This window comes from Monodelphis domestica, chromosome 7 (assembly GCF_027887165.1).
Source record: "Monodelphis domestica isolate mMonDom1 chromosome 7, mMonDom1.pri, whole genome shotgun sequence".
NCBI lineage: Eukaryota > Metazoa > Chordata > Mammalia > Didelphimorphia > Didelphidae > Monodelphis > Monodelphis domestica.
The window spans coordinates 277,752,270-277,764,362 of NC_077233.1; the positions used below are offsets into that span (position 1 = coordinate 277,752,270).

At 45.1% G+C, this 12,093-nt stretch overlaps 1 protein-coding gene across 8 annotated transcripts in view; it reads left to right on the forward strand.

The window, feature by feature from the left end:
* Positions 1-12,093, forward strand: part of BAG1 (BAG cochaperone 1) — a 58,245-nt gene that overhangs the window by 22,642 nt on the left and 23,510 nt on the right. For 6 of the 8 annotated variants that reach the window (XM_001364282.5, XM_016423770.2, XM_016423769.2 and 3 more), the window contains 2 exons: positions 2,838-2,920; positions 7,223-7,336. In XM_001364282.5, the coding sequence (XP_001364319.4) occupies positions 2,838-2,920; positions 7,223-7,336 (197 nt within the window). The other 2 variants (XM_056804455.1, XM_056804456.1) reach the window with 2 other exon arrangements.

Here is a 12,093-nt window from a genome sequence, read left to right on the forward strand (position 1 = left end):
GCCTTTCTATTGCTAACATTCTATGATTTCATGGATTGTGACATAACTTGGAGACCTGGGTGTTAATGTTTCCAGGGGAAATCTCCATACATTAAGAGGCATTTGGAGAGAATATACCCCCTTCTGAGGTGGGTATGGTGTTGTACTGAAGGGCCATACTTCTGATCTTTATTTTAGGCTTGACCTGTGTGCTCACTGATGGGGGGAACTCCTCAGTGTGAAACTTCTCTTCATTCACTCAGGTCAGCTCTCGTTTGTAATTTCTAGGCTTAGAGAGATGTCTTGAGGCACCGAGAGGCTGAAGGGACATGTCTGTGGTCTAGCCAGTATAGTCTTCCAACTCCAAGGCTGGTCTTGAAGGTGGCTAGTCAGGAAGTTAGCTTGTCTCTCACTATCTTCCAGCCACGTTGAGTGAGTCCATGCATTTCAAGGCTTTGGTAGACCTGATTGATGAGGTGGAATCAAGCATGAAGACTGTGAATGGCAGCTTTTGTTAGTCCCAGAATACTTTGTAGGGGACTCCTCCCCATATTTTTTTTAACCCTTACAAACCAGGGCTAGGTAATCAGGGTTAAGTGACTTGCCCAGGGTCACACAATGAGGAAATGTCTTAGCTCAGATTTGAACTTAGGATCTCCCATCTTCAGGCCTGATGCACTATCCACTGTACCATCTAGCTGTCCCTCTGCAATTACTCTTTAAAAAAAATCCATATTTTCTGTCTTAGAATTGATACTACATATTGATTCCAACGCAGAAGAGCAGTAAGGGCTAGGCAGTGGGGGTTAAGTGACTTGTCCAAGGTCACATAGCTAGAATCATCTGTGCCACCCAGCTTTTGATAAAACCTTTGGAAAGGAGTATGATGTAGATGATCAAAAACTAGTCCTGGAATCAGGAAGAGGAGGGTTCAAATCCTGCCTCAGACACTAGTGTAACCATGGGGAAGTCACTTGATGTCTCTCAGCCTCTGTTTCCTCCTCTGTAAAATGGAGATAGCTTATTTACCCCAGTGGATTGTGGGGATCCAATGAGATAATGTGTATAAAATACTTTTCAAACCTTAAGGCATTATAGAAAAGGTTACTTATAAAGTGCTGTCCTCAATGAGAGGCTTGAGAGTGTTTTTTGTTTGAGGGATGGAGAGTAATCATAGGTTTAGCATAGGAAGGGACCTTTGAAGCCATCTAGTCCAATCCCTCTGTTTTACAGATGAAGCTGCCAGGATAGCCTTAATGAAGCACATGGTAAATGCTTACTACTGCCAGGCACTGCACCAAACACTGGGGTTGCAAAAAGAGGCAAAAGACAGAGCTTGCCTTCAAAGACCTCGCAACCTAACAGGAGAGACAACAAGCAAAGAAGTCTGTACAATACAAGATAAATAGGAAAGAATTAAGAGGAGGAAAGGCACTAGAATTAGAAAGGGGCTAGAGAAAGTTTTCCTGTAGAATATGGGATTTTAGTTGGTACTTAGAAGAAGCCAAGGAAGCCAAAAGCCTGAGAGGAGAAGGGAGAGCATTCCAGGTCTGGAGGCAGCCAGGGAAAATGCCTGGAAATGAGAGATGGACTATCTTGTTCCTGGAATAGCCAAGAGGCCTGTGTCACTGGATCAGAGCGTATGTGATGAGGAGTAAGGTATAAAAGGTAGAAAGGTAGGAAGGAGTAACGGGAAATGTGTGAGAACTAGGATTGGAACCCAAACGCTGGCAAATGAGATGAACTTGTTTAAGAAGTAATTGCCAAGGGGTGGGGGTGGGTGGACTGCAGCTAAGTAGCTCAGTGGACTGAGAGTCAGACCTGGAGATGGGAGGTCCTGGATGCAAATCTGGCCTCGAACAATTCCTAGTTGTGCGGCCCTGACCAAATCTCTTAACTCCCACTGCCTAGCCTTTACCTGCTCTTCTGCCTTGGAACCAATACTCAGTATTAATTCCAAGATAGAAGGTAAGGGTTAAAAAAAAAGAGCAATTGAAGAGGGGCAGCTAGGTGGTTCTGTGGATAGAGAGCCTGGCCTGGACAGGAGGTCCTGGGTTCAATCTGGACTTAGACATTTAGCTGTGTGACCCTGGGCAAGCCGCTTAACCCCAATTGCTTAGCCCTTACCACTCTTCTGCCTTGGAACTAATCTCAGTTCTTAGAAAGTTAGGATTAAAACATTTTTTTGCTCTGGCATATAGCTAGGGTACTTCAGGACAAGGGGTGGGGAGGGGATAATTATTGCACGTGGATATAGATGAGCTGTTCCCTTGAGATGGATTTGTTTGATAGAGATCCACTCTTTAAGCTACATATGTTCTTTGTTCACATTAGTGCGTTGTGCCATTGGGAAGGCCGATGGGGCAAGACAGTGGTGGCGTGTCTTATTTCCTCATACCCTAAGTATATTTTGTTCTTGGCTGTGTTATGTACCTGGTGCTGCCTCTGGAGGAGCCCCAGGCAGGCATTTTACCAAAATATACGAGTTTATGATAACAAAAATGAGGAAAACGACATATATCACGGAGTGAGCTGGACCCAATCCTATTCTTTAGAGGCATCTTTGAGCACCCTGGATGTAGCATTTATGTTTGCACCCTCTGAGGTCTCCCACATAGTTAGGTTTCTTGTGAACACAGCTGGCCCCTTTCTCCCACACTTGCCAAGCTGTTTATCAGTGTCCATGGTAACTGGTGCTCCATAAGTTTCCTTCCTATTCTAAGATTCTATGACTCTGTCTTTAGTTACAGGACTATCCTGCTGTCATCTGAAAGTTTTCCTTCCTACAGATTCATACAACCTCTAGAACCGGTTTTTGAATTTTGTTTGCCAAAGGAATAATTTTCTTTTCCTTTCAGGAAAGTCTCTAAAGGAAATGGAACAACCATTGTCAGCACTTGGAGTCAAAAATGGTTGCAGAGTGATGTTGATTGGAAAGAAGGTAGGCATCCTTTTCTTAAGAGTCTTTTATCATCGCATAATTGACTTGCTTACATATTTTTGTTTGAAAGGATAATCTAGATCCCTGTCAGTTTCTCCTTTCCTAGGTTAAAGGTTTCTCCCCAAACACATTATCTATAAGGAACTGTTTGTTATGGGGCCTTCTCTCCCAATTCCACTTGTGCTGTCAACCTGGGGCCCAGAGGTTAGCTTCTACTTCTCCCCTCAGCTTTTAGGGTTAATCCTGAGAGCCTGTAGATGAGGTGTTTTTGTTTTGGTTGCTTGTTTGTTTTAGTACTATAATTCATTAGCTTCTGGCAGCTAGGTGGCACAGTAGATAGAGTTGAATTTGAACTCAGGAAGATGAGCACTGGGCCTAGTCAAATCTGAACTCAGGACTCACTAGCTGTATGACCCTGGGTAAGTCACTTCACCCTGTTTGCCTGAGTTTCCTCATCTGTAAAATGAGTGGGAGAAGGAAATGGCAAACCACTCTAGTCCCCAAATGGGGTCACAGAGTCAGATACAACTGAAATGACTGAACACCAACAAACATTAGCTTCTGTAGTGTGCTTCCGCCATGGTTATTAGTTGACATCAGTCAGTGAAATTATTTAGTTTTTAGAAAGGGCATAAATGCTACCCCCTCCCCAATCTGTAATATATTTTTCCACCACACATATGGAGTACAAGGGAAAGTAGGGCTCAGGCTTGGAGTACTTGTAATAAAGGGAATAACTCAGAATTCTTGGAAGTTCTTTTGTGGAAGTCCATGAGATAATCCTCCTAGGGATAACATAGCTTCTTACTGGTCTCCTGGTAGAGTCCTAAAACTGTCTTTCCTCAGTGTGTTTAGTTTGTTCTCGGCTTCTGATGCAGGCACTACCACCAGTCACTGCTGTTCCTGGGATGCTGCTAGAACTCTGATGAGAAGTCCAAATCTTCCAACTTGCCAAAGTTCACAAGGTCTTCTCTGGTCCCGGTGGGAGGGGAGGGGGCTCTACCTTTGTGTCTCCGCCTCCTCCCCACCACCCCATCAATTGATTCTTTCCTTGAGACTTTGCTAGAATGCCCTTCTGAACTGGCTTCTATTTTGTGGAAGACCTTTGGGGGATTACATTCATTTAATGCCTTTGATTGAGTGAGTCGGCTGAGATGTTGCCAAGGCTGGAGCAGTTTTGTAGCTTGGAGCTAGCTTTGCTCTTTACTTTTACCTGGGACGTAGGGATTGACTGACTGAGTCAGTCCATCCTCTACCCGTACATAATGTTTTTAGATTTAGGCGTCCTCTGAGGTCCTGGAATCTACCACATGTGCAGTAGAGGCTACCGTCTTACCGTGGCTTTTTGGACGATCCGGTGTGATGAGCTCCCTAAAGCACGTGTCTGTATAAGGCTTCAAGGTTTGCAAATGACCTGATTTCCCTCCATAACAGCCCTGTTAGGCCAACATTGCAAGTATTTTTGATCCTGTTGTGAATGACATCGTGCTGATGGCATCAAGCTCAGAATCATCGCAGATCCTAAGAAATGAAGTCCACAATCAGAAAAACTCGGGCTACTGCCCCTCAGGAACAACGGAGTGGATGAAGCATGTCTACTGCACAAGACTGGACTGATAGCAATGGAACTGTTCATTCAGTTGGCTTGTCTGGGACATTCCCTGAGAACAGGCCCATCAGTACATGTGTACAGTGAAACTGAGCCAAGAATTGGCAGGGACGCGCGGGCTGAATTGTTTTGGAGGTACGGTGCTTTTAATGGCCCAGAGGCAGCAGGGGCAATAAGCAGAAAGCCCTCTTGGAAGACAGTAGAGCTGGCTTGGGCTCGAGGCCTGACGCTTAGCTTGGTGACCGGGGGCACGTCGCGTGGGCTTTCGGGACTCTAAGTGACTCTCTAAGGCGATGCATTGAGAAAAGGTGCCCGCATCCAGGGAGTTTCCTCTCCCTCTCTGTGCTCTTTAGTGAGCCCCAAGCTTTCCCGCAAACAAAGCCCCCTCTTTTTTTAAGTTAACATTCCTCTGATGATGGTGTATGGATGCGAATCTGTGAAAAACAGTGTCTGAAGAATTAAAGTTGGGTTGTGCTTGAAGGGCAATAGAGGGACGTGTAGGCGACAGCACGTTACTAACAAGAATGGTGCAATAGAACCGAAAGGAAATCTTAGAGATCTGCATGATTGTGGAAGATGCTGGGCCGGCCTGGTAGTTAGGATTGGCCTGTGTCAGGTGGGTCAGGTGGATCCCTTTGGAGGATACGGCCAAGAGCTGACAACACTTGGATTTGTTACTATCTGTACCGTGGGTGAGAACGCCCGGGTTCATGAGATCATAGATGGATTAACATCGCCAATTACTATAGTTTTACACACAAGGAAACTGACACTCACATTGCTTTAGTAATTGCCTTAAGTCATACAATAAGTCAGTGTCAGAGCTGGGATTCGAATTCAGGACTTGCAGTACTTTGTTGGTGCTAGAGATGCATGCGGACTGACATGCAGATATTTTTAGGAGGCATTTGAAGTAATCGATAGCTAAAACTTCTCCTGAGATTTGAGCATTGTAGCAAAATGGAGGTTATAATGGTCTAGTTGTGAAGTTAACTTGGTGCAGGGGCAGCTAGGTGACTCTGGAGATGGAAGGTCTTGAGTTCAAATGTGACTTCAGACACTTCCTAGCTTTGTGACCTGGGCAAGTCACAACTCTGGTTGCCTAGCCCTTACTGCTTTTCTGCCTTGGGACTGATACTTAATATCAATTCTAAGACAGAAGGGAAGGATCTTAAAAGGAAAGAAAGAAAAAAGAAATTACCTTGGTCCAGAGTGAATACCTTTACAAAGAAGGAAGCATGGTATAGTGGGGTAGAGACCTGGCCTGGGAGGAAGAAAGACTTTTAGTAGTTTAAGTCCTCCCTCTGAACACCTACTGTCTGTGTGACTGTGGCCAAGTCACGTAACTTTTCTGTCTCAGAGCTACTCCCTGACTCCCCAAGTTATGAAGAATATGTCTACAGAGGTGGAAGAAGTTTTCGCCCTAGGTGTCCCCACACAGATGAAATCACAAAACAAAACAAAGTAGAGAAGGCCTCGATCATGGGACAGAGAGTCAGAAATAGAGAAATATCAAAGATGTTTTAGGCCCAATAGTATAGTAATATGTATCGGTAGTTTATCTAAGAATAGTGACAGCAGGACATCTCATTGGCGATATCTTGAAGAAAAAGGAAGATCTCTTATTGGATGAAGGGAGAGAAGCAGAGTTGAGAGATTTGGCAGCTTAGAAAATGCTAGAATTCCCCCCTACTTGATTTTTTAAAAATCTCCCTCTCTTTTCCTCTCTCTCTTTCTCTATCTCTCTCCCTCTGTCCTTTTCCCCTCTTTCTCTCTCCCTCCATCTCATCTCCCTCTGTCTCTCTTTTAAAAACCTTTAATTTCTGTCTTAGAATTGATATTACGTATTGGTTCCAAGGCGCCAGAGTGGTAAGGAATAGGCAATTGTAGTTAAGTAATTTGTCCAGTTTGCCCAGGCTCACACAGCTAACAAGTGTCTGAGGCCAAATTTGAACCTAGGTCCTCCCACCTGCAGGCCGGCTTCTCTTATCCACTGAGTCCCCCACTTGGTCGCCCCTAAACAAAATCTCTTGGGTATTCTCTCCTTTATTCTACCCCCCCATCCCGCAGCATCTAGATCTGTTGACATCCTACCCATTCAATGAATGACCTTCTCTCCACGTAGCCTTCTGTAATCACCCAGCTAGAAATGATTTCTTCTTCGTCTGATTCCATGTAGCTTTATACTCTCCTTCTACATTCTAGTTTGTATTTACATCTGTGTTATTTATTCCCCCTTGAGGACAGGCATTTTTGTCTCATTTGATTTTTTTATCTTTTCTAGAACTGTACACATAGAAAATAATAAATGTTTTTGTAAAGAATGATTACATTCTCGACAAACCATTTACCTATAGATTGCCTACTCTTGCCAGGAACAACTCTCTGTTGACAAATAGCTCCCGATGTTGGCAGCTCCTTAGGCCTGATAGGAGATGGAATACCTGCCAGAGATTTGCTCCAGGCTTTAGTCCCAGTAGGTTAAGCCATTGGCCATAAGTTTCTGTGGCCTCTTCTCTAGATCACGATCACTGCACACGTGGAATTCTAAATGTCACACTTTTGCCAGTCAGCCCCAGAACCTCCGGCCTCTAGACGATTAGTGGTTTAGATGAGACTCACCCAGAATTGCCCAAAGCAACAAACTATGCAATCATTGCTAATGACTTTGTTCCTCTTTAAACATTTTCCAGAACAGTCCAGAGGAAGAAGCTGAACTAAAGAAATTAAGAGATTTGGAGAAGTCAGTAGAGAAAATTGCTGACCAACTAGTAGGGGTCAATGAAGAACTTGGTGGTATTCAGAAGGTAAATCTCTTCTGTTATTTTTCTTTAAATATCCATAGTAGAAGTTTTGCTTTTTTTTTCTTTTTGCAGCTGGCATGGAGTTGTGCCCTGTGGTGTGATTTGATGCTTGAAATACAAAGGCCGGTTTGAGCCGTGTGTACGCATTTGACAAATCCCTCTCAGGGACTAGATTTCTAAGTCAGACATGATTGGAAGTTTCTCAGTCTTGGCTAAAACTGGTCTCAATACCCATATTTAAAAAAATTCAATTCATTTAAAAATGCGACTTTATTTTTCTCCTATTACATATAAAAATAATTTTTTAAAAACTTTTAAGCATTTTTAAAAGTTTTGAGTTCCAGTTTCTCTCCCTTCTTCTGACCTTTCCTTCCTTCACTGCTCTCCCCCTTCCCTGAGATGGCAAACAAGCTGATGGGGATTTTCCATATCAATCATGTAAAACAATTTTCCATGTTAGTCATTTTGTGGAAGAGATCTCAAATTAAAAAAAGAAGAAGGAAAATAAGATATAGTATGTTTCAGTCTGCATTCAGACTTCAATTCTTGCTTGGAAGGCTGATGACATTTTTTGTCACAAGTCTGAGATTGTCTGGATCACTGCATTGCTGAGAAGTAACTAGGTCATTCACAGTTGTTCATCAAGAATCAATAATGGGGGCAGCTGGGTAGCTCAGTGGATTGAGAGCCAGGCCCTGAAATGGGAGGTCCTAGGTCCAAATCTGGCCTCAGACACTTCCCAGCTGTGTGACCCTGGGCAAGTCCCTTCACCCCCATGGCCTAGCCCTTACCACTCTTCTGCCATGGAGCCAATACAAAGTATAGGTTCCAAGATGGAAGGTAAGGGTTTAACAAAAAAACAAACAAGCTTTCCAGCTGTGTGACCCTGGGCAAGTCACTTAATCCCATTTGCCTAGCCCTTACCACTCTGTGTTAGAATTATTACTAAGGCAGAAAGTGAGGAGAGACAGAGAGAGACAGAGAAGAGAGAGAGAGGGAGAGAGAGACAGACAGACAGACAGACAGAGACAGAGAAGAGACAGAGAAGAGAGACAGAGAGAGAGAGACAGAGACAGAGAGAGAAGAGAGAGACAGAGAGAGACAAAGAGAGAGACAGAGAAGAGAGAGAGAGAGACAGAAAGAGAGAGAAGAGAGAGACAGAGAGAGAGACAGAGAGAGACAGAGAAGAGAGAGAGACAGAGAAGAGAGACAGAGAGAAAGAGAAACAGAGAGAGAGAGAGAAAGAGAGAGAGAGGAGAGAGAGACAGAGAGAGAGGGAGACAGAGACAGAGACAGAGAGAGAGACAGAGAGAGAGAGAGGGAGGAAGAGAGAGAGAGAGGGAGAGAGGGGGGGAGAGAGAGAGAGAGAGGATAGAGACAGAGAGAGAGAGACAGAGAGAGACACACAGAGAGAGAGAGAGGGAGGAAGAGAGAGGGGGGGAGAGAGGGGGGAGAGAGAGAGACAGAGAAAGAGACAGAGAAGAGAGACAGAGAGAAAGAGAAACAGAGAGAGAGAGACAGAGAGAGAAAGAGAGAGAGAGGAGACAGAGAGACAGAGACAGAGAGACAGAGAGAGACAGAGAAGAAAGAGAGAGAAAGAGAGACAGAGAGAGAGGGAGAGGGAGAGAGGGAGGGAGAGAGAGAAAGAGAGAGAGAGGAGAGACAGAGAGAGAGACAGAGAGAGAGAGGGAGACAGAGAGAGACAGAGAAGAGAGAGAGAGAAAGAGAGACAGAGAGACAGAGAGACAGAGAGAGACAGAGAAGAGAGAGAGAGAAAGAGAGACAGAGAGAGAGAGGGAGACAGAGAGAGACAGAGAAGAGAGAGAGAGAAAGAGAGACAGAGAGAGAGACAGAGAGACAGAGAGAGACAGAGAAGAGAGAGAGAGAAAGAGAGACAGAGAGAGAGAGAGAGGGAGAGAGAATGTATGAATATAGTCAAGTCACTCAAGTCTCTAGCAAGGGCTAGGCAATGGGGGGTGGGGTTGGGGGTTGTCACTTGACTTGCCCAGACGCACACTGGAAGTGTCTGAGGTCATATTTGAACCCGGAACCTCCTGTCTCTAGGCCTGGCTCTCTATCTACTGAGCTACCCAGCTGCCCCCTCCACCTCTCTTCACTTCAGATAGGTGGCCATTTAAATCAGTGGAGAGAATTCCTATATCTGGATGCTGGAGATCCTTGATTTATTGATGCAGCTAAACCTTATTTTACCAAAGCTTCTAAATGCAAGTCAGATTTCAGCTGGGGGGGGGGGCACCTTTGTGGATAGAGTGTGTCCGTTACTTGTTTTAAGCTCTGTTTTAGAAATTGGCAACAGCCCAAGCAAGATGCTTTAGGCAAAATGCTTCATGAAACAATGAGAGCTTAACAAACTTTTCATAAAATTACGTCCTGCCAAATTATTATTGTTCGGGTGTCTCGAGTCTACAGGGACCAAAACTGAATGACGGGAGGGTTCAAGTAGGTAAGAGTCATTTTGCTTTGTATTCTGAGTTGTCTTTGGGCCGCTAGATGTAGAAAGAGTGCCAGCCCTGGTGTCAGAAAGCCTCATCCTCCCAAGTTCAAATCTGGCCTTGGACGTGCTAGTTTCACGACCCTGGGCAAGTCACTTCACTGTTTGCTTCCGTTTCCTGACCTGTAAAATGAGCCAGGGAAAGAGATGGCAAATGGCTCCAGCATCTTTGCCAAAAAACCAAACCCGAATAGGATCATGATGAATCGGGCATGACGGAAACAGCGAAACCACAAAGTGAACTCCTTCCGGATCTGTGTCGGGATCCCCGTAAGGAATAATGGTGATACGACTAGGATTTCAGTTACAACGCGCTTTCCTCTCTTCTTTCACCTATCAGCTTCACGGGGCAGGGCACGGGTTTTTGTTCCCGCTCTGTAGCCAAGGACGTTGAGGATTACAACGGGGTAAGTGACTTGCCCAAAGTGACACAGCCAGCAGATCAACGGAGGTGGATTCTGATTCTGAGTTAGGTGTCTATATAAGCAGAGTGATGGCGTTTTTGTCTCTGGAGCCCCCGGTTGTTTATTATTAATTGAGTTTTACTAGTATTCCACCTAAAAACCAGGACTTGTTCCTGGGCTGGGCACCCCCGAAGCTTTATGCTGTTGTCGGAGTTAGGGAGCGTTTCATGCACAGAAGACCCATGGAGTAGGCCGCGAGCCCGCCCACCGACAGCGGAGTCCCGCAGAGCTCAGCATGCGCTTGGGGCCTGATGGCAGAGCAGGTGCAGGCGAGTCCGTCTCTGTGGGAACATCCAAGGGGTGAAAGACGGCTTTTCCCCTCCAGGAGAGGGAGGGATTCTAGAAGTGGGCCTTGACGATGGCTTTGGAACAACCCACCGGCACCCTGGGAACAGGCCTGCACATTCCCGTGTTTCAGGCTGACCAGGACCCCAAGGAGCAGCCATCTGAGGAGGCCGGAATCTGCCCCAGCATTTCCCTCGACAGCTTCCATGCCTGTCACTGTGCCGCGGCACCTTTGAGAGCTTGAACTGCAGCCGCAGTTACCGTCTTGCGTTGCCGCCATCTATGGGACATTTCTCCATTGATGTCCTGCGCAGATCTCAGACTTAAGTACAAAACAGACCTCACTGGCTTTCCTCCCAAGCCCTGCATCCCTCCAACTTCCCTTCTCTGCTGAGGGCGTAGACTTGAGACCCCACAGTGTGGTCCTGGCTTCCCTTCTCTTTCCCCTGATCTCCCAGCAGAGTCTTGTTGATTCCCCTGAATGCCATCCCCTTTTCTTCCTCACATAGCACCCCGCCCTCACCCCCTGTCTGTAGTGTGGCCATTCCAGCTTCTAGACTCTCCCTTCTCCAACCATCCTGGGCCTAGTGGCCAAAATCTTCCCCTTGGCAGGCAGCACAGGGCTGGCCTTGGCACTCTCCTGCTCTGGAACCTTCAAGGGCTCTCTTATTTCCTCCAGGTTAAGATTCAGATTCCTCATCTTGGCACTGAAATCTCTTCATAATCGGACTCCTTGATTCCACTTTCTTTCTCATTCATTCTCTTTCCCCCTTCCCCCACCTCCCACCACAGGCTGTGCTCTCTCACCTCCTCAAGCTATAATGATCTGTTTGTACGGCAACTGGCATTTTTTCCCCATTTAGTCTTTTTATCTCCAGGGTCCTGGCACATAGTTAGGTTACTTCATAAATACTTTCTGATTGGCCTGGGCCAATCCTAAGTCACTAAATCTATTATTTTGATGATTCAGAAGTAATTTATTGGCTTTGAACTTTTGAATTTTTTTTTGAATTTTTTATTGAAAATGTGGAATTTTTTTTTGATTGAAATTTTAAATTGAAAATGTGGAAAAAGGTACTACGCTGCTTCTTCTTTTAAACCCTTCCCTTTAGTCTTAGAATCAATAAAGTATATTAGTTCCAAGTCGGAAGGGTAGTGAGGGATAGGAAATGGGGGTTCTGAGGCTACATGTGATTAAAACATTTTTTAAATTTTAATGAAAAATTTCCACATAAGTTTTCCAAACGTATATGATCCATATTGTCTTTTCCCTTCCTCCTGGAGCTAACAAGCAATTCAATCTGGATTATACATGTATTTTTATACAAAACCTATTTCCATATTATTCATTTTTTTTAAACCCTTACCTTCTGTCTTGGAGTCAACACTGTGTATTGGTTCCAAGGCAGAAGAGTGGTAAGGGCTAGGCAATGGGGGTCAAGTGACTTGCCCAGGGTCACACAACTGGGAAGTGTCTGAGGTCAGATTTTAACCTAGGA